Here is a 24,055-nt window from a genome sequence, read left to right on the forward strand (position 1 = left end):
ATTTATTAGTATTTAGAAGTTGTTACCAGTAGTTCTCCTTTGATTCTTGCATTTCATTTCAATCATTTCAAAAAACACAAAAAACAAATATTTTGAAAACACAAAAATAAGAGAATACACAAAAAAATAAATAAATAAACAAAGTAAAAAGGGGTGGGATATTTCAAACACATAGGATGGCATGTGATAATTCTGTATAATGTCGTAACCAGGACTTGACTAACCATAATGACTAGAAAACATTGACACAGTTATCTTTGGACCTGCTAATTGATTGACCAGAAAATACACTGGATACACTACCTTTGTGCCCACAATTATATTGAATGATGATAGCGCCATCTGGCACGATGCTCTCCTTCCGATTAGAGATGATACTTTGCAAAATCCATAAGAATTTAACACATTAGTTGTCAGCAGTAATCATATATGAAATCAAATAACATCAACTAACATCATTAATCAAATCAGTCATCTAACATGTGAAATCAGCATTTACAAAAGTAGTTATATATTAAAACTAATTTAAATTAATATCAAATGTTAACTGTAAAGGCATTCAACCATATTATTACATATCAGATATTAAATCCAAATAATTTATTAATATATTTTTCTGGGGCAGTGCACTTTTTTTAATATTGAGGAACGTTACAAATATAGCTCACATGAGCAACTTAAAACAATTGAGACAGAGATTTAGCTTGTATAAGACACATATACACATGTACGCACACATGCACATGCACACATGCACACACACACACCCCTACTTCATAAAGGTAGTCTAAAGATATCCTCTTCTTGACAACTAGTCACTCAAAAGGTTGATCTCCATAATGATTTGAAACCATGCTCCAATATGAATGTTAGGCTTCCTTACATATTAGAAGTGGAACTCAAAGCTTTTTCTACATGACTTGATATGAATGCCAATCCTTATGTACACCGATGTTTTTATGACTTTATGCATTAAGTGCAATCCAATCAATCAAACTAATTCATTGGTTAAATTTAATATACTTTTATTAAGCATAAAATCTCCACGTTTGCATATTGCATTGGAATTTAGAAATTATTTTGCAACATAATTGTCCTCAAAATGTGTCAGTATCAAAATTCTGTTTGTGTTTTTCTTATTTAAAAAATATTTAACACTCTGGATTCTCCTTTTGTTCTAACTTAATTTATGTTGACTTTAATTGCATTTCCAGATCCCTGATCTTGTGAAATTGATTGAAAAAGAAATAATGGGGCACTTTGAAATGGAAATTAAACTTTGAAGCTGCCGTCTGTGATTCTGGTAAGTCATTGGAAATTTTTATTCATCATTTGTTTGATTGTAAGGATAAACATAAAGTTAATTACACCTCCTAGATATTAATGTTGCCGCTATATAATATAATTCTTTTATTTTGCTATAACACATGTTTTAAGCTCTATAATTATATAACATTTATTAAAACAATAATAAAAACAATTTATAACATTTATTAAAACAATAATAAAAACAATTTATAACATATATTGATACAATAATAAAAACAATGTCATCAACTTGAAACAGGTGTCAGAGCTATCTATTCCCACCCATGCAAGAAGAGAGAGCATATCTGGTTATATCAGAAATATGGACAGAGAAGCTGCAAATAATTCAATGCAAAATAATACGTGCTTCATACACTTTCTTTCAAAACACATTACATATATATAGGATTTACGAATTCTATTTTATAGGGAACAACCTCCCTATTTAGTTGTGATTGTTACTCACATAACAATACACAACTCAAACCATATGAGTTGTTAAAAGTAAAACAACTCAAACCATAATATATATTATTGTTAATATAACAATAATATTACTATATACTAACATTTATATGATAATAATTATTCACATATTTATTATTTACCCACATAAATGGAGCACTAACTTAAATTTCCTAACATTCGCCCCCCCTTAGTTCGAACATGGTAGAATAACATTACACACTCCTCTGCAGTATGCTCACCCTTGTGGCATGTCCAACTGACTCACGACCTTGATACAAAGAGTGGCTCTCTCCTCCCATGGTTTTAAACAGGCTTACCACAAACCTTGACATGAACAGGAACCTCCACTCATCTGTTCACCTTGTGTGGTTTTTTGCATCCTCCCGCAAACCCTTTCAAGATCCATGAACTGACTTACTCTGGTGCTTTTGTTCACCATTATGCTTGCACATCAGGGAAGTTACATAGAAATCACCATACATATCACAAATTGGGAATGGAACATTGTGCAATATTCGGCCCCACAATGTGAAATTTCCACTTATTCACACAACCTGTAACACTGTAAAACAAGCTGCATAAGAGAAAAGAAAATGCCACCAAAGCTGATAAGCGGCCCCATTGTTGGCGACTGACGAGAGGATGCTGATTGTCCTCCAGCCTCCCGTGCCTCCATCCTGTGAGTGTGCTACTTAGCAAATGTGACTTTGTTTTAGAATGCCCCCTCAAGATGGATGCCGCATACAAGCGATAGTGCATCCATTTACAATTGAAACTATTTTTATTATTTTTCAACATTTTCATTTTTATTTTTTATTTTTTAAATGTATTAATTTATCACCAAAGCATGAAAACTGAAAATAAAAATACAGATCTGCACTGATCGTGAATCTGCCAACTAGGTAGATAGGTCTTCAACAAGCAAATGAATGGGAGAATAATAAAGAGAGCCCTCTCCCACAGTCTACAAACGCCTCTGGGATTTGCATGCGAGCCAATCACAATCAACCAATATCCATGGTCAAGATGGCTTGACCAAGAAATGACTACTGTCACCGATAATAATATCGATCAAGCAAAATATGGAATTGCTCCAGCCAATGGAAAGGATTGCTGCTCTTTGAAATCGATTAGGTCGTCTGACAAAGTATTGAGATAAACAAATAATGCTCCTCCATCTGCAAGAAACAATAAAAAAATAGGCACGAACTGAGCCAAGCGCTCTTTATGGTAGGGAACAACCATAGACTTTATGGCTCGCTATATGGCAGCCAATGATGTGCAAAAGGTATCGGCCAATCAAATGATGAAGGTTGCAGATTAAGGAGTGGCCTGCCAATCCACACTCACGCCTCTCTGTTCATTAGCAATAAATCTGATGAAATATTGCTCGCCAAATAGGAGACTATGCATAGCCAAAATTCTCAAATAGAATTCCACGCGGTTAGAGACACGAGCTTCCAAACTTGGCCTCGTCTCTGACGTGATGCTAACTACTTTTTTTCTTCATGTCCTACGATCAATGCGACTGACATGAATCTTGTCACCGACTCTGAATGATTTTGCACTTTGTGCTAGTATAATAAAGGATGATCTTAGATGCGTGAACTATACTACAGCCAGTAAGGCATGCATGAAACCACTATCATGGCCCTGTGACTATCACTAGAATTTATGAAAATAGAAACTGCTGTCATGCACAGATAAGAAAATTCAAGTGGCTCCTCATGGATATATTGTGATCGCTTCATGTCACGATCCTGTCAAGATAGTAGAAGCAACGACTAATCCAACCATCACTGCCAGGTGCCTCAGTCAACACTAATAATCTCTCCACATCACAAAATAACAGGCACATAATCTGCACTGCTCTGATACCATACCAGAAATATGGACAGAGAAGCTGCAAATAATTCAATGCAAAATAATACGTGCTTCATACACTTTCTTTCAAAACACACTACATATATATAGGATTTACGAATCCTATTTTATAGGCAACAACCTCCCTATTTAGTTGTGATTGTTACTCACATAACAATACACAGCTCAAACCATATGAGTTGTTAAAAGTTAAAACAACTCAAACCATAATATATATTATTGTTAATATAACAATAATATTACTATATTCTAACATTTTTATGATAATAATTATTCACATATTTATTATTTACCCACATACATGGAGCACTAACTTAAATTTCCTAACAGGTTACACCCAACAATCAACATTTGCAATATATTTCCTAAGCACTGGGAGCTTTGTATGAACTTTAGCCTGTGAGCCATCTTAAAAGTGTATAGTCTGGGTTTGCAAAAGTGACATTCCCTTCTAGGGTCTTGATAAATGGGCCTTGAACCTCATTTTTCAGAGGAAGAAAAACAGGTAGATAAGATGCCATTATATCCATATGCACTTTTTACAAAATAAAATTACCAAATAAGACTTTCTTCTGGTGGACAAGACAGCAATAGATACTTTTGAGCCATTGAAAACATACAATTCCATATGCTGTAAGTCCTCCAGCTTGCCAAACTGTATGATCAAGAGCCTGCTCTAATTCATCATTTTTGTTAGGAATGCCTTTAAATAGAATCTGCTTCCAAAAAACTTTAAGCTTAAAAAGCCATATAACAAGATTACGCATATCATGCACCTCATTATCCATAGTTAGCCACCTAGAATTTAATTTCTCGTAACACCGGATTGAAAAATTGATATAATTGATAATTTCACAAAGTTTGTTGGATCAGTTTTTGTTTGGACTTTGGCCTAATATTGTCAATCCACTTGGGTTCAAATTCCTAGAGAGATGCCTCTCTTTTATTTTCAGTGTCAATTATTCTGGTTAAATTCCATATAAGTGGGCTCTCTCTCCCATAACATGAATGACAAGGCTCCTAAATATTTCACTCCATATAAGTGTGAATTGTCACACTTCAAGTTCCATAGGACATGCTCTTTACAAATCTCTTCTTTGGAAGAAGCTTTCCCTTCATTATTAGTGACAAGTTAGCTATGTGTTGTGACTTATTCACACATCGTCCCATTGCAAATGGGGACCCCCGCTTTTTGCTCTCTAGGATAGTTTCCTTAGTTATTGATCTTTGCATTGGAGAATTTTTGGAGAGCTCTTTGGGATAAGATGGTCTCTTTGGGCTAAAGTGAGTAAAATGGGTAGCATAGGACGAGTGAATTTAGATTTCCTTTTTGAAAGCCCCCCCTTGGTTAGGCCTAGGACTCGTTTCTAGGGTTGAGTCTCGATTGGGTTTGAGGAAGATCAACTTGAATTCAAATTTGAAAGCGAATTGAGACATGAATGCCAAATTTGCTCTTGACCCTTCCAAAGGGACAGGAGCAAATTCTCTTAATACCCTCCCTTGGTCCTAACTTTGGACCATAAACCTTACTCCTACGCCTTGATTGAATGAAGATTGATCGATCCATGCCCTTGGAATGAGTTGCAACAATATTGGATGAGGAATTTGAGTGAAAATTGCCAATTTCGCTCCTGTCCTTCCAAAGGGTCAGGAGCGAATTTCATTAGAAGGTCATGTACCTCTCTAGGGTACACAAGCGAATTTCTAAAACTTGATGTTTAACCTCAACTTTTGAGCCAAGGCGCCTCCTTAAGGTGACTTCTTAGCATGATCTTAGGCCAAGGCAACTTGGATAAATATGAAGATAGAGTGTTTGAGTGAGATCCAAGCTATATCCCCCAAATTCGCTCCTGACCCTTCTAAGGGTATAGGAGCGAAATCCTTAGAAAGGCCTAATTTCTCACCAAAAGCATTGAGTGGACATCGCTTTGAGGGCAAATGGACTTGATTGATGGAGGAAGGACCCAAAAGCTAAGTCTAAGAGCAAAGTTAAAGGAAATGATGAGAGTTTGAATGCAAATAACTATTTTGCTCCCAATTTACATCAAGCCTAGCGTTGATTGATGTTGATTGAACTTAGAGGCATCCTTAGACTAAGTTGCTGGTACGGGTACGGGCATGGGTACAGGTACGTGGGTACGGTACATTGGTACGACATTTTTTTTTTGGGGGGGTTGGGTATGTATGGGTACGTCCATACAAAAAAAAGTAAAAATCATAAATATATACATATATACATATATACAGTCTAATAAGTATAAACAAAAATTAAATTTAGAATCCCACATATCATCCATATGCTAAACAAAACTTGGAACTATCATATATGATTCATATTGATATAACTGAACAAAATTACAAATTTACTATAAGTCTAATCTAATATGAAATATCCATTTGTCAAACTTTGAATGTTATGATAGATATCGAATTCATTGTTCATTGGTTCAACAATAAAATAACACAACTAATAATCAGCAATAGCATCATATGGGTCACTAGGAAGATCAAGATCAACATCATCATTGACATTAGATGATGTAGGTAGAGTACTGGAACCACATGCAGCCTCACTGCCACTTGCACTAGCAGCAAATTGGCTATCAAACTCCCCAGAAAGTAAAGATTGTGTGGCAGCTGAAAAATCCAAATCAGTTCGCTCTGGATCTACATCCCAAAACTTTGTGCTCCCATCCTTGTACTCATTTTGTTTATGAGTAAGAAGGCGCAAGTTTGAATGCACATAAACGAGCTCTTCCGCCTTACTTGCTGCCAGTCGGTTGCATTTCATTGAGTGGATAAAGGAGTATGTGCTCCAATTTCGCTCAGATGAAGAGGAACTAGCAACCTATTGAATAATTGACACAAAGTGAGAGGGTGACAATCATAAAATAGTAAAAAATATAAATTTAGAGAGCAATAAAAATTAAGAAACTTACTTGCGATAAAACTTTGATTGCAAGAGTTTGAAGGTTTGGTGAGGTATGGCCATTGAGGTACCACCAAGCATGAGAATCCTTTTTATACTTGTCACGGAGAGCGGAAACACTTTGACCATTGGAGGCTACAAAATCAGCAAACTCACTTGTCATTAAATCCTCCATTTCAGAATCGGGGAAGAGTTTAGTAAGTGCTGTCCTGCACCCTTCACTGACTTTTGAATCTCTATATGGTGGTACCCTTGATGGCTTATCAAGCATTTCATCACTATAAAATTTGGGAGTCAATGCAAATGCAAGAAGATGTAGTGGGGTGGTCATTTTGTTCCACCGCTCAACACAAATTGATTGAACCTCTTTGAAGAAAGTTTCTTTGGGATCTTGCTCTTTTGCATTGATGATGGCTTTCATTTTCTCAATCATCGAGTCAATGCCATCATATACCTCTCCCAAACATGGGTGATCCATGTTAGTATAACGGATCATACTCATGATGGGCTCAGTGAAACTCAAAAGATATTCCACTCGATCCCACCAAGTGTCATCTAGGATCATGTGCTTTACATTTGTTGCCCTTTCAGTATTGGATTGCCTCCATAGGGGCCAACTTTGACTAATTACCATGCTAGCAAGTGGTTGTCGCACCTTCACAAGTCGCCTCAAGACGATTGTGTTGGATGCAAATCGAGTCTCGGCAACCTATTCAAAAATTAAAAATAAAAATTAGAATACAAAGAAGACATGATAAAAAAAATAGAAATTAAGTAATCATCAAAGTGAAATGTAGATTTTAAAAATTGAAGTGTTTCAATTACCTTTAGCTACTCCAACTGTGAAAATGATCTAAAAATGGCCTGCGACATGTTATGGTTTGTGATGAACATTTGGATCTCTTCAGCCTTAACATAAATTTGTTTGATCCAATGTATTTTCCTGCCTATCTTTTGTAGCATGAGGTTGAGAGAGTGGACAACACAAGGTGTCCAAAATATGTGTTCAAATCGTGTCTCAATCAACATACCTTTAGCTCTACAATTCTTTGCATTGTCCGTTATTACTTGGACAACATTTTGAGGTCCCACATCCTGAATGCATTGTATAAGGATGTTAGCAATAAATTGTGCATCCTTCACCTGTCCCTCACAATCCACAACTTTCAGAAACATTGCCCCTTTAGGGCACACTGCAATTACATTAATTAATGGCCGATTTTTGGTATCCTTCCATCCATCTGAAATGATGGACACCCCTGTTTGTTTCCATGAATTTCTAATGGGAGCCAATGCATTGTCTATGTTTTTTACCTCTTTTGCTAGTAAGGTGCTACACACCTTCTCATAATGGCCCTGTGTACCCTTGTGGAGCCTCGTTTACCTTTCTCAACATATCTTGCCCATATGGTGATCATACCACATTAAATGACAAACCGTTTGCATATAGACATCTTCCAACGGATTGATCTGCAATCTCTCTAGCATCAATCTTAAATGCTCTCTCTAATGGTCCCCTGCTTCTCTTCACAATAACGGGTTCTTCATGTTGTTTGTAACTAGGTCAATATGGATTCAGATTGCCTTAAGGCAACATCCGAACCCATTTAGGACTAGGCCCTATCCTAAAGGGTAACGTGCCCCCAAGATTGAGCCTAGCCTTATACTTGCACGCCACCCTAAATACTCCACGCCACAATAAATATATTGGCGCCAAAAAGAAGGAGGCCGACTTGAATTAATAAAGGCTAAAGACACATAAATAAAGACATCTTGCAAATACAATTCACTCATTCAAGCATTCAGCGAATCAGCTGTGCATGTAAAAGGTGCGAATTTACACAAGGAGGGTGCGAACTTGTCTAGGCTTGTGCGAACTTGTCCAAGAGGACATAGGCCGTTTTGGTGCAGACTTGAAGAGCTTAGAAGTGCAGATCTGTCATACAAAAGGGATCAGATCTGAAAAGGAAGCTAAGTATTGTATTTGTGATATTAAGGGAGAATATATAATCTGACCTGTGGGTCTTTAATGCTGGGTTTTTCCTCCTTGGAGGTATTCACAGGGTATTTGTGTTTGTCTCTTGTTTACTTCCTTCATTTTTGAGTTTATTGAATTATGGTTTACTAAAATGTTACAAATCTGATTAACAAACTAGGGCATAATTAAAGGACATAAATCTGATTACTGATCTAGTTCACAAAAATTACATGGTATCAGAGCTAAGGTGTCACTAACTTCAGATTTTAGTAAATCATTTGTTGCATATAGCTGTTGTTTGTTTTCAGACTAAAATGTCAGGTTTGAGGGTTATAGATAGACTTGATGGAGCCCTTGATTTTGCTGCTTGGAAAGTCCGTATTCTATTGATCCTTGAAGAGAATGATCTGCTGAAATTCGTAGAAGAAGAAAGGCTGTCCCCTCCAGAAGATGCTGAAGAGCTGAAACAGTTCAAGAAAGACTCCCTCAAGGCTAGGAAGATCATAATTGAATCCGTCAAGAATCATCTTGTCACTGTCATATCAAAGTTTGCATCTGCCAGGGAAATGATCAAACACTTGGAAGGGATGTATGAAGTCAACAACCTCAGCAGGGCTCTTGCTCTAAGACATCAGCTTCTTCACATGAAAATGAAAGAAGAAGACTCAATCATAGCCTACTTCATGAAGATCAATGAACTAAAGGACAAGCTAAGTACTCTTGATTGCCAAATCTTAGATAAAGATCTTGTTATGATTGCATTAAATAGTCTACCTGATGAATGGGAACCATTCATTCGTAGCATTGGTGGAAGAGTCGATCGTCCCAACTTTGAGCATCTTCAATCTGATTGCATCAAAGAGGAATCTCGAATTGAGGTAAGAGGAAAACTCAAGAACTTTCACAAAGATAATCATGTTCTCTTAGCTAAATCTAGGAAAGGTGGACATTGGAAGAAAGAAAAGAGAAGCAAAGATTTTAGATCCTCCTCCTATGATCCAAGGAAGAAGTCAAGAGATTCCTCTCACATTCATTGCTTCAGATGTGATAAGTATGGTCACTATGCCAGAGATTGTCAGAATGATCCAAAGGAAAGGGAAGTCAATTTCAATGAAGTTGCCGAACAAAGTGAGGATTATCTTCTTATCTCTGCTCTATCCAGCAATGTTCCTATGTACAGTAATCCTTGGATACTTGACAATGGTGCCTCCAGACACATCTCAGGTTTTCGTGAGCATTTCTCAGATCTGATTGAAAAGGACACCAACCTTCATGTGGTAATCGATGATGATGCTCGATACTCGGTAAAAGGTTCTGGAACTACCTCTTTAAAACTAGATTCTGGTATTTCCTTACAACTCTGTGATATTCTCTTTGTACCTGGTATTAAAAGAAATCTTATTTCCATTTCTGCCTTAGAAGATATGGGTTTGCAAATAGCATTTTCTGAAGGGAAAGTACTCGCTTGGTCTAAGAAATCTAATTTTAAAACTGCTCGTGTTATTGGAAATAGATGTGATAGTTTATATAAGCTTGCAGCTAATCCAGTTCAAGCTCTCATTCATGAGGCCCTTGAATCATGCGAGCTATGGCATAGAAGACTTGGACATCTACACTTTCAAGCTCTTCCCACTCTCGGTAAAATGGTTAAAGGTGTGCCTAAACTTAGTTTATCTCATGATGATGCTTGTAAAGGTTGTGCAATGGGTAAGAATGTAAAGAATCCTTTTCATAAAAGCGATAGTAGGGCTAAAGAAAAGTTAGAACTTATTCATTCAGATTTATGTGGTCCTATGTCTGTAGCATCTCCTAGCAGTTTCCTGTATTATGTTCTCTTCATAGATGATTTCTCTAGGAAAACATGGATCTACTTTCTTAAATCTAAAGAGTCTGAAGAAGTCCTAAACAGATTTAAAGAATTCAAAGCCTTAGTTGAAAACACTACAGGAAATCGAATTAAATGTTTAAGGTCTGACAATGGAGGTGAATACACCTCAGGTAGTTTCTATGACTTTTGTGTTAAAGCAGGAATTAAGAGGGAGTTCTGTGTTCCCTACAATCCTCAGCAAAATGGAGTTGCTGAAAGAAAGAATAGGACCATTGTTGAAGTTGCAAGAGCCATGATCCATGATCAAGACTTGCAACCTTTTCTATGGGCGGAAGCATCCAAAACAATAGTTTATATTCAGAATAGATGTCCTCATCGTGCCCTAGAGGATGTGACTCCTGAAGAAGCCTTTACAGGAATCAAACTTGACATCAGCCACCTAGGGATATTCGGGAGCTCGGTGTATGTTCATGTGCCTAAAGAAAAACGAACCAAGTTGGATCCATCTGGAAAGAAAGGCATCTTAGTGGGATACAACGAATCTTCCAAAGCCTTCAGGATCTACATTTCAGGTCAAAGGTATGTTGAGGTAAGTAGAGATGTAACTTTTGAAGAAGATATTGCTTTCAAAAGATCTAAAGGTTCATTATCTAACAATAATGATATGGTGATTGAAAATCAAGATTCAATAGTTGATGCTAATCCTGAGATACCGAGATACAGGAGGAGTCTACTGACCTTCCGGATCAGGAAGTTCAGAATGATCCAACAGAACCCATGCACTCTATCGATATACCTCAGGATATTGTGGTTTGCAAGAAGAGACCACTTTGGGTTAGAAACACGATTCAAGATGCTGAAGGATTTGCTGCTCCCAGAGGAACCTTTAGAGATAGCAAGAGATTCCAAAATCACGCCAACTACATTTCTGTGATGTGTAATATCATTGAGTTTGAACCTCACAATGTCGAAGAAGCTATGTCCCATCATGCTTGGAAATCAGCCATGGATGAAGAGTATGGGTCTATCATCAAGAATGATGTCTGGGACATTGTACCTAGACCCAAAGGTAAGTCTGTTGTTTCCTCTAAATGGTTGTTTAAAATTAAACATAATGCTGATGGTAGTATTGAAAAATACAAAGCTAGGTTTGTAGCTCCTGTTTTTTCTCAAAAGGAAGGAATAGATTATGAAGAAACTTTTTCTCTAGTTGCTAGATATACTTCTATTAGATCTATAATAGCTATTGCTGCAGCCAAAGGTTGGGAACTGCATCAAATGGACGTTAAGACAACTTCCTCAATGGTGTTATTGAGGAGGAAGTCTATATTGAGCAACCAAAAGGTTATGTAATCCATAAAAGAGATTCTCAGGTTTGCAGGTTGAAGAAACCCTTATATGGGCTCAAACAGGCTCCTCGGGCTTGGTATGAAAGAATTGATAAGTACTTACTAAGCTTAGGGTTTCGTAAGAATGATGCTGATGCTAACATTTACCTAAAGGTTTATAATGATGATATGCTTATTTTGGTTTTGTATGTGGATGATTTATTTCTCACTGGTGAAAATAAATTAATCATAAGATGTAAGAAAGAATTAGCCTCAGAATTTGAAATGAAGGATTTATGTCTAATGCATTACTTCCTAGGGTTAGAAGTATGACAAAAATCCAATGAAATTTTTCTAAGTCAAGGAAAATATACTATTGATATTCTGAAAAGATTTAGAATGATGGATTGTAAACCCATGCATACTCCTATGGAATCTAACTTAAAGAAGTTAAGTGTTTCAGCAGCTACCTTTGATTTTGCAGATCCATCTGAGTATAGGCGGCTGATTGGATCATTAATGTATCTAGTCAATACAAGGCCAGATATTTGTTATGATGTGAATGCCCTCAGTCAGTTCATGGGCTTGCCTAAACTTGTTCACCTGGTGGCTGCCAAGCACGTCCTAAGATACCTGCGTGGCACTATTGGTTATGGGCTGAAGTATTCGCTTAACACTTCAATCTTCTTGGAAGGCTATTCAGATTCAGATTGGGTAGGAAGTGTCAAGGACAGGAAAAGTACTTCGGGTATCTGCTTCAACTTGGGTTCTGCAATGATCTCTTGGGCATGTAGAAAACAATCTTCCGTAGCATTGAGCACTGCAGAAGTTGAGTACATTGCAGCATTTGTTGCATCCAGAGAAGCAGTGTGGCTTCGCAAACTCCTCGTTGGATTATTTGGTCAAACTAGTGGTCCTACCACCATTCATTGTGATAATCAAAGCTGTATAAAAATATTAGTAAATTCTGTATTCCATGATCGGTCCAAACATGTGGAAATGCACTATCACTTCATTCGGGATATGGTGCAAAGAGGCGCCATTCAACTAAAGTACATTAGCACGGATGAACAGGTTGTGGACATCCTTACCAAACCCTTATCTAGAGTGAAGTTCGAATACTTCAGAGATAGACTTGGTATTGTGGAAAACGGAACCCTGGTTGAGAGGGAGCACTTTGATCATTCTTTGCTTGTTTGCAAGAATGAATTGTGTCCAATCTATGCTTGTGTGCTAGATGGATAATTGTAATTATGTAAAGACCCACTTGTGTATTACACTTTCTATGCTTGTGTGCTAGAACCATCTTATGCTTGTGTGCTAGGTGGAAGATGTAATTCTATGCTTGTGTGCTAGATCCATTCTATGCTTGTGTGCTAGATGGAACTCTAAAGGTTCAGATTATGTATTCTCTTCTTCCCTAGTTAAGAGGGAGTGTTGTTTGTAACCAGGTCAATATGGGTTCGGGTTGCCTTAAGGCAACATCCGAACCCATTTAGGTCTGGGCCCTATCCTAAAGGGTAGCGTGCCCCCAAGATTGAGCCCGGCCCTATACTTGCACACCACCCTAAATACTCCACGCCACAATAAATATATTGGCACCAAAAAGGAGGAGGCCGACTTGAATTAATAAAGGCTAAAGACACATATAAATAAAGACATCTTGCAAATACAATTCACTCATTCAAGCATTCAGCGAATCAACTCTGCATGTAAAAGGTGCGAATTTACACAAGGAGGGTGCGAACTTGTCTAGGCTTGTGCGAACTTGTCCAAGAGGACATAGGCCGTTTTGGTGCAGACTTGAAGAGCTTAGAAGTGCAGATCTGTCATATAAAAGGGATCAGATCTGAAAAGGAAGCTAAGTATTGTATTTGTGATATTAAGGGAGAATATATAATCTGACCTGTGGGTCTTTAATGCTGGGGTTTTCCTCCTTGGAGGTTTTCCTAGGGTATTTGTGTTTGTCTCTTGTTTACTTCCTTCATTTCTGAGTTTACTGAATTATGGTTTACTAAAATGTTACAAATCTGATTAACAAACTAGGGCATAATTAAAGGACATAAATCTGATTACTGATCTAGGGCACAAAAATAACATTTCACCAATTGGGTCCAAGAATGGGTGGCTCTCTACCACGATATCAGGAAAATCGCTATAAGATGGAGAAGTAGGGGGCCTCGTTGATCTACTTCCTCTTCCTGTCAACAAAGGATGGTTTGAGGCACAACCAACTCTTGCATCTGCTTCCTCTTGCTCTCTAATATATCCTGCTATTTCTTGAGGTGACATCCCATTTCCATCCTTTCCTAGACATGGTTTGATTCCTTATTGGGGAATGGCACAAAAATGGGTTTTGACACGACTGTAGAAGCTAGTTTTTTTCACACTACAGAAGTTGAATATCCAATTAAATGTTCCACCACCTTTTACTTGGTCTATTATTTTGACATATTTCCATAAAGGTGAATTTGGGTCAGTTTTGAAAGTCCATTGAGGAGTAGAGCTTTGAGGAGTAGAGCTAGTAGTCGTTGCCATTATGATTTCTACAACAAATTAAAAAATAATTATTAATATTTAATATTAAGCAATAGATTATAAATGTTAAATATATAAAATTAAATTTAATAATTTATTTAAAATGAAAGTGAAATTATTATAATTATGAAAGTAATAACAACATAAGTTTTTACAAACTTCTAAATTACACAATAAGTAATTAAAATATACCTATTTAAAATATATTAAATAAAAATACTACAAATTAAAATTAAATATCATTTTGATTTGTATTTTTTATTATTTAATTATTATTATTTTAAATATGAATAGTTTTTAAATTTTTTTATTATAGTTTGTTAAATTTTATTATAGTTTGTTGATAGTTTGTTAAATTGTTTGTTAAATGAAAACAAACAAACTAATAAAAATATAATTTTTCAATTTTAAATAATAAAACTATTTTCAATTTTGCTAGTTAATAATTATTATAAATATGAATATTTTTTAATAAAACTTAACAAACTATAATAAATTTTTTAAAAAACTATAATGACATTTAACAAACTATGATAATTTTTTTAACAAACTATAATAAAATTTTAATAGAAAATCAAAATATATTTTCGTACCTGCAGCAGAAGCCGAAAAAAATGGAGGATGCGGAAGCTGGAAAGAATGGGGGTTGGTCGTCGACTGTCGCCCTCCTGCCGTGGCACCTCCCGTCTCGCCTCCTCTGTGCCTTTGCGCCTCCCGTCACGTCTCCCGTCGCCTCCTTTGTGTCGTCGCAGTGGAAAGAATGGTTTCCGTTTTTCGGTTTTCCTTAGTATTTTTCACTGTGCGTGGCGTGGAAGGAATGGTTTTGCGTTTTTTAACTTTTGGCTTTGCTTTAGGGTTTAAAATGTTAAACGACATATTCCCCCCGTGAAAAAAACCCTCGAAATTTGTGAATTATGCGGATTCGTCAAAAAACCCTATGGAATCGCCACGTCTACATCGGATGCGTCAGGATTCGTGACTCAAAAAGCGGATACGTTTCAAGAGGAAAAAATCAGCACCCTGTCCGAATCCAAAGGGATTCCAGGGCTAATCCGAATCAGATACGTATCGTATCTGGATTTGGGGGAAAAATGTGAAGTACCGGTAACTTAGTCCTTAGACATGCATTTGAGTGAGTTGTGGTCACAAAGTGTGAAAAATTTGTGCAAAAATGCAAAATTCGCTCCTGACCCTTCCAAAGGGTCCAAAGCGAATTTTTCTTGAGGCCTGTACCTTGCCAAAGGGTCCAAAGCGAAATTCCTAGGAGGTCTTGTACCTTGCCTAAGCCCTTGAGCGAAACCTATTCCTAAGCATTTTTGAAGGCAAATGACTTGTTTTTGATGAGAAAAGGATGAGAAATGAATTTCTATGAAGGAAAATTGAGCAAAATGCCAATTTCGCTCCCGACCCTTCCAAAGGGTCCAGAGCGAATTTTTCTTGAGGCCTGTACCTTGCCCAAGGTCCAAAGCGAAATCCTTCTTTTAGGCCTTTTTGGGGGTCAAATAAATGATGTCTTCAGGAGAGAGGGATTGAAAGGTCAAGTCTAAGGCAAGGCTAAGTGAAAAGGAGTATGAATTGAGCCTAGAGGATCAAATTCACTCCCGACCCTTCCAAAGGTACATGAGCAAATTCTTTCAAAATCTACATCTCACCTCCAGTTTGAGTAGAATCCTTGGTTCAAGAACTTTGCATAAGGAAGAATGACCTCATCCAAGCCTTAAGGACCTATAATCATGGTTTGAGCTAGTAGAAATGAGTAAACTTGATGAATTTGAACACAAATGTCAAATTCGCTCCTGACCCTCTCTAAGGTACAAGAGCAAATTTCTTCTAAAAGTGTGTCTTTTCCTCCTAGCTTCAAGGGAAATTGATTCAAATATCTTCTTGTTGATGATTTAAGGTAAGAAATGTCATGTTAGAATATATATCATGTATTCTTAATCATCTTTTGTTTTCTTTGTAGATCAAGAAGGTCGGGCTAGAAGGAAGAATAGACAAAGACAAGGAGGACGTCATTAGGAAGCTTCATCATCCTCAAGGGGCCCCTTAAGCGCATAAAAGATGACTCAAAGTGCTAAAGATTTCAAGTGTTTAACAGTTGCAAGCAATGGAGCTAACCATCCTCAAGGACCTCATTCTATCACATGGAGAAATCACAAGATGGCAGAGAAGAAAGATCTTATAAACACTTCAAGGTGAGGTGAGCTACCAGAGGAGGAGTGACTTGACCTTGAAGGGCCTCATCAAGCACAAAAGAGTCAAGGAGAGGTACATCATTCATCAAGTACATCAAGGACGGAAGAGGATCAACCAAGCTTAGTGCAAGGGTACGTTGAAGAAGCAGATAGTTTCAGAAGAGTTAATCAAAATTAGCGTCTCATCATCATCATATTGAATATCAAGAGATACAACATTCCTTGATTAAGCAAGTACCAGACAAGGTGGCATCCCAGTCACTATTCCTCCAGTAAGAAAAGTCCACATCAGCATGTCCAGATTCAATGAACCACGCTTATACATGAAGGCACAAACTCCGATGTACCTACCTCGGTTTCTTATTGTTTCACAAACATTGAATGTAATTTTATCATTGGCTAAAGGAGTTTGTTATAACACACCCTAATTAGGGTTTTCATCTTGAAATCCTAGCCATTCATTCTAAATCAATATGAGCCATTGAAATGTAAAGAGCTCTCTATATAAAGCTCTGGCTCTTCATTTGTAAAGGTTAATAGTTAGTTAATAGTGGTTAGAATAGCTAATAGTAAGCAGAATAGAATAGCAATAGAATAGCAATTAGAATAGAATAGGAGGAGGAGGCAAGAAATTGTTGCCTAAATTGTAAATGAACTCCATTTTCATTGAAGTTAAGGTGAAATGTGTCATTTCTTGCAATATGCATGGTTTCTTGTTGGATCTTCAAATTTGATGGTAGACAATTAGATTTGAATGGAGAAAATTGTTGAATGCACTTGTGTGGAATCCACCTAGTCCATACCACTAGCCTCTTACTGATTATAAGGGCGCCATGCGTGGTCAACTGGCATTGAATGAGCTTAATCTCGAATTGTTATGCGTCTATTGTTCATGCATTAACTTGAATGGTGATCAGTGTCTGATGGTGTAACTATTTGAACATATTCGAAGCATCCCTTAGAAGATTGCACTGAGCTGGTGTCGAATTGTTCAGTTTGATGGTGAGACCTAGCCCAGTAGGACTTGTTGTGACCATTTCACACATCGCCCCATTGCATATGGGGACCCTTGCTTTTTTTTGCTTTTTAGGGTTTGTTTTTTGGTCTTTTAGGGTTTTGTTAGTTAGCCTTTGCATTTTGAGTGCTGTCGGGGAGATCAATAGGATAGCAGGTCCTGAAAATTTGGCTAAGTCTGAAAGTCCTGATCCTGAAATTTGGCTAAGTCTGGAATGTCCTGAAAATTTGGCTAAGTCTGAAAGTCCTGATCCTGAAATTTGGCTAAGTCTAGAATGTCCTGATCCTGAAATTTGACTAAGTCTGGAAACTGAAAAACCTCAAAAAACTAGATTTTGCTATATAACTCCTGGAGGTCTGAAACCACTCTCAAACATCCTGAAAGTATATATGGAATATAACTCAAAGTATAAGCGAAAAAGCTTAGTGGAGTCATTCCTGACCTTGTTTGGACAAATTGAGACATCAAAGGCATGATGGAGGACAAAATGAACGTGATAGAGCATCCAGACTTGATTAAGGACGATGAAATGATGGAGTATTTGTCTAGAAAGGTAAATTCGCTCCTTTCCCTCACCAAGGGACCAGAGCGATTTTATTCATATACACATTTTTAGACCTTGTTTGGACTCGAACTTTTATTCATGGCGTGTAAAGAGATGATATTTTCCTCAGCGAAGGAAATTTGAAGTGAAAAGTAAAAAGATTTGGCCCTGAGAGCAAAAATCGCTCCTGTCTCTCACTGAAGGACCGGAGCTTGAATTCCAATTTCGCATTATCCTTGCAAGATTTAAGTGGTTTCGCGATTTGAGGAGGTCAAGGGAAGTATGTTTTGCCTGTTGAATATAACTTAAGTACGCCACAATGAAGAAAATCGGCCTAAGTAACAAGTTCGCCCCTGTCCCTCTCCAAGGGACCAAGGTGACTGGCTAGGGCGCTCCTGTCCCTCTCCAAGGGACCAGAGCGATTTTCCCTCAAGACAAGATTCGGGCAAGAGAAAAGAAGTTTTACGTTTGAGGTGGGTGAAGGAAGACGCAATCGATCCGTTGAAGATAATTTTCGAAGCTAGCAAAGGACGAATTGGCTTGTAATTGCAAAAGTGCTCCCGTCCCTCACTGAAGGACCGGAGCTTGAATTTCAAATTTGCACTGTTCTTGCAGGATCAAGACAATTTTATGATTTGAAGAGACCAAGGAAAACATGATTTATCCATTGAATATAATTTGGAAGGCTAACAAAGGACGGATAAGCTTGGATTTGCAAAATAGCTCCTGTCCCTCACCAAGGGACCAGGGCGAAAATGCTTTAAAGTGCACTCATTTCAAAGATCGAATAAATTGAGCTCGAAATTCTAAGTAAAAATGCCATCTTGGACGTCAAAAATGAGGTCTTGGACGTAAAAAACAAGAAGTGTGAGGTCCAAAAGGTATAGGCGCTCCTGTCCCTCTCCAAGGGACCAGAGCGATCTTGTTGATATCTATTATTTTCCCATGCTTGGGCGCCAATATCCTTCAAATTGCATTAAATGCCAAATTCAATAAAACCTTGAAATAATTTGAAATTAAATTGACATTTAATGATGGCGCATGGCATTTAATAATTAATTTTGAGCCTTAAAAATCGAAATTTTTAATTATAAAGGCATTTAAAATTAATTATTATTATTTTAAAAAAATAAAATAAAATTGGAGCGCTTGGGGTATTATTTAATGTTTTTATCAAGTCGGCCTCTTCTTTTATTAATTTTTATTTATCTTTTGGCCTATTTTTCCAAGTCGGCCCATGGAAATAAAATGGTGAGCGCTCTATCTATTTGAGGCATGTTTTTCATTATTCAAATCATTCACTCATCATTTCAAGTGCGATTTGGAAGAGCAATTTGAGGAGCGAATTTCTACCAGGAGTGGAGACTAAGAAGGGCGAAATTCATCTTGAAGGCTATTGGAGAGGCGTATTTCTTGCTAGATTGGAGGATAAATTCCAGATGTTTTGAAGGTATTTGAAGGCGAATTTCCAGATCTTGAAGAAGCTAGTGGAAGATGGAGTTCTTTTCCAAGCTAAAGGGGGCGCATTTTGCTTAAGGGAGTTTTGATCTACATTTTGCCTAGCGAATTCTCCTATTTTTGCATCATTTTTTAGAATTAATTCCCAAGTGGAGGTATGGCGTAATCACCTTGGCACCATTTTTGAAGATTTAAATTTTGCTTTGAAAATCCTAAATTAGGAAATGATAACTCAAGATTTATCATGAAGTTTCCTAATTAAAATCTTGAATCTTCCTTTTGAAGTTTAATTTTTTCAAAGATATATTACTAATTTTGAAATGTTGTGTAGGTACCAAGATGGCGACTCCCAAGCTCGAAAGATCCACAAGTCGGAAGACTCTCCTCAAGGAAAATCAAGCCAGACCAAGGACGGTCAAGCAAGGACAAGGGCGACCTCCTCCAGCCTAGCATCGACAAGGACGACCTTCTTTGGACTAACGTCATCAAGGGCGACCTCTTCCAATCCAGCATTCCAAGGTGAGGTACATCAATCGTCTTGCACATCAAGGACACAAGAAGTCAAAGCAAAGGGTTCGTTGAAGAAGTAGATAGTTCCAGATGAATTAATTAAAGCTAGCTTCTCAACAACATTAAGTTGAATATCTACCAAGTTACAAGTGTCAGACAAGGTGGCATTCCAGTCATCGCTCATCGAGTCGGATTGTTCCACCTTCGCATGTCCAGATTCAATGTACCTAACTCATGGAAGGTGGCACAGACTCCGATGTACCTACCCCAGCTATCCATTGGTTGAATTTTCTAGAGAGGACATGTGTCCAAGCAATACAATTTTATCATTGGTCAAGCATTAAATGTTATGTAATGGTTGTAACAAACCCTAATTAGGGTTTTCATGGTTGAATCTTGGCCATTGATCTCAAATTGATCTAAGCCATCGAATTGTATTGAGGGCACTATATAAGCCCTAGCATTTCATTTTGTAAAAGGAGTTAGAAAAGAATAATTAGGGAGAGTTAGAAGATAGTTGGAAGAGTTAGAATATAGTTGATAGAATAGCAATTAGAGTAGAGTAGAGAGAGAAGGCAAAGATTGTTGCCAAGATGTTGTTGTAAAAGACTTGTAACTTCATTGAAGAAATGGTGAAATTTATGGGTCGATTCGACAATTTGCATGGTCTTTATACTTCTCATATTTGATTTCATGTTATTAGATGAGTGGAAGAAATGTGCTTGATTGATGGTGAAATTCGTATATCCATACTACTAGCAGTTTGTTGATTGCAGACTTGCCTTGCATAGTCAACTGGAATCGTCCAGCTTAAGCCTAACTTCAATTATCGTTTCTTCATTGATATGCATCAGCGTGATGGTGTCTATGCCTGCAGTGATGATTTGAACATCATAAAGCTTTCCTTCGAAGATCGCACTAGCCTTGTGGAGATGGTCCTGCGATGTCAAAACAAGACCTAGTTAGAATTTCATCAAAGATCAATCATTGCTCCTACATTCTTAGTGTTAGGATTAGATCCTTTCCTCGCCCTCATCTTTTTTTTTTTTCTTTTTTTCAAATCGAAGCTAGTAAAATCCTGTGTCCAGCAATATTCAAAGCAAATCAGAAGTTCAGGCATCAAGTGTAAGTCCCCTTGTGATTCCAGCAAATCAGATCATACCACAACGAGCTTATCCACACGTAGAGACCCTACACACAAGAACCTTGAAGTCATCCTGATTGATCCTTTTTCGCGATATCTTCAGCAATCAGAGACTTTATTCAAGAGAGGATAAGGTACCCTTGGGTATTTTATTCTGTGTATGATTGTGTACAAAATACACGTCAACAGGACTCCACCTAGTCGTTCATCTATCTTCTTGCATTCTAGGTCTTAGATTAGACTCTCTAAACCCTACACCTTTTGCTGTTTCTTTATTCTCCCCGGTGAGTGGATAGGATTTGAGTTCCAGCAAATCAAGCTTTCAGGCATACAAACGTAAGTCCCCTTGTGAATCCAGCATAATCACATCACACCAACAGAGCTTATCCACACTTAGAGACCCTACATACCAGAACCTTGGAGTTATTTCAATTGATCCTTAGGCAAATCTTCAGCATTCAAATAACTTTGTTCAAGAGAGGATAAGATACCTTGGTATTTTATTCCGTGTTCGCATGTGCATGAAAAACACATCAACACTATGTTACCCCGAGTTTCCGGGACAGGGACGGCGGGGGATGAGTTTCCGAGATGGTAAATTCATTTGCTAATAGTGGGGACGGTGGGGGGATGGCTATATAAAATATAGGGAAAATTTAAATGGTCATATGAAAAATAGATAAAGCATGTATATATACATTATATTCATATGAAAACATGGATAAAGCATGCATACGTACATTATAGAACCTTAACATACCACATTTGTGTTTAGAATTCATTGCCAATATTCAATATGCATTCATAATTCAGAACTCATTGTCAATATGCCAGCACTTGTTTGCTTGTAGTTCATTGTTTCTTTTTGGTTGGAAGATATTTTGATATTATTCCATTACTATTATGACCTACAACTGCTTCTTTATGCACTACCAAGTTTTGGGTGTTTGTGAAACTCATTACCAAGCTGTTATTCATATTTCTGAGTACTTTTTTCCATGATTCAGACCTGTGTACCTTTCATATTAGTGAAAATTTAAATTACCTAATCAAAATTCCCTCCCAAAAATTTATTAAATGTCTGATCTGTAAATATAATGCAACATGCCTTCCAAAATGTGGGCAACCAATAGATTCAAATACGTCATAACTTATTTATTGAAAAAAAGTGTACAAAAATGGCAACCATCAATATTTCACTCTCAAAACATAGTTAATCCCCCATCCTGGAAATGTACTATTGTTGAGGTGTGGGGACCACAAAAAAAAATGTTTCTTTTAAAGCATTTTAGCCTTTTTTAATTTTTTAATGTGCTGGGAAAAGGGGGACGGTTGACTGTCCCCGGGATGGTTAGGGGACATTACAAGCGTCCCCAATTGTCTAGGGGACGGGTGGATGTCCCCTTTGAGAATCATTGCCATCCCCAAGTTTTTGGTACGTTTCCTACAAATTTTGCAATTTTGGGGATGGTAGGGGACATCCCCTGGCCGTCCCCAAGTCCTCGTAATGTCCCCGGTACGGGGATGGGGAATTTTAGCCCAGGGACATGTCCCCAGGCAACGAACTAAGAAAACAAACTTTGTTTCAAAAAAAGTGTTTGACCTTCAGTTTTGTTTGAATTTAATATAATGTGAATGTTGATTGTCATTTAGCTTCTTTCAGCTAAAAAATCAGATGTCACAATAAGTCATCTTAGAACAAGAAGTAAGCACCAAGATGAAATGGTCCCCTCATGAAGATGCGAATGGAAGCATACAATGTGAGAGCTGTTTGTGTGAAGATTAAGGTGCCATCAACCTTGTAAATCTCTTGTAATTTAGCTACTCTTAAAATTGTTTGTAAATCATTAAGGGATGAAGGGTTTCACCAACAATGGCTATTAAGTTCTTATTGGTACATTAATTGTTTATTTACTGGCCTTGGTAATTAATTATTTACTAGCTTGGAGTTACTGAGTTAACTTTTACTGGTTAGGCATCATGGTAATAATAAATAGGTGGAATTGCAAAATCTACGCGTCCACTATTGATAATGAGATATTTTGGGATGTTATGACAACTGTCATAAGTTGTAAGAGCATCTATGACAACCATGACACTTGACATAAGATTCTATGACTACCATGACATCATCTTTTCTATTCTTGATTCCTAGGCACCCATGTATGTATGAGATAAACTCTATGATAGTTGTAAGAGAATCTATAAGAGGGTATTATGGGCTGCATATGATAATTCCAAGATGGTGGCATTGGGATTTTGACCAATCTGGGCGCCTATTTTTAAGGTCCTCCATAATTTCAAATTAACATAATCCACAAAATACACATAATCAAATATAAATATACAAGATCATAGACACAAAATTACATTTAAATATAAAGATTAGTACATAAGCCGGTATAGCGTCGTAAATTGTACACCCTTAATTGGGTGGTACAATTTCACACTTAGGTTAGCACCTACCTTAGTGTGTTGCATTTTGCATTTAAAATTCCCTTTAAGCATTTAATTAATTAATTTAATTATATCTAAAGTCCTCTTTCATCACTCCACACATCATAAATTTGGGCCCTTAACCCTAAGTTTGCCCCTTTTTATTTTATGCTTTTAAGGAATTCATTCATTAAAACATTGATTAGGTCCTATTTCGACCTTCAAGGCTCGATTTCGCATATCTAAACACCTTGAATTATCGCATCAAGTTGGGAGTTACCTTATAATCATGATACTTTATCCCTAAAAATTCGGAAAAAAGTTGGTCGGACTAGGATGATTTGCTCTGGTCTCGAGTTTTTCTCCCTGAATTTCAGGATCATATTTTGGCAGTATTATAATGTTTAAATCTAGCTTTGTGCAAAAATATATCAATTCTAGGTCGGCCTATGATAAAAAACAAAGTTAGGGTTTCATATATATAGCCTTTCC

At 37.1% G+C, this 24,055-nt stretch overlaps 1 protein-coding gene across 8 annotated transcripts in view; it reads left to right on the plus strand.

Moving 5' to 3' along the window:
• The window catches only part of LOC131050094 (WPP domain-associated protein), a 79,531-nt gene that overhangs the window by 37,691 nt on the left and 17,785 nt on the right, over positions 1–24,055 (plus strand). For all 8 annotated transcript variants that reach the window (XM_057984236.2, XM_057984237.2, XM_057984234.2 and 5 more), the window contains one exon: positions 1,215–1,303. In XM_057984236.2, coding sequence (XP_057840219.2) covers positions 1,215–1,283 — 69 coding nt within the window. In that variant the 3' untranslated portion in view covers positions 1,284–1,303. The remainder of the gene's footprint in view (positions 1–1,214; positions 1,304–24,055) is intronic.

The sequence above is a fragment of the Cryptomeria japonica genome, chromosome 1, assembly GCF_030272615.1.
Source record: "Cryptomeria japonica chromosome 1, Sugi_1.0, whole genome shotgun sequence".
NCBI classification, from domain to species: Eukaryota; Viridiplantae; Streptophyta; class Pinopsida; order Cupressales; family Cupressaceae; genus Cryptomeria; species Cryptomeria japonica.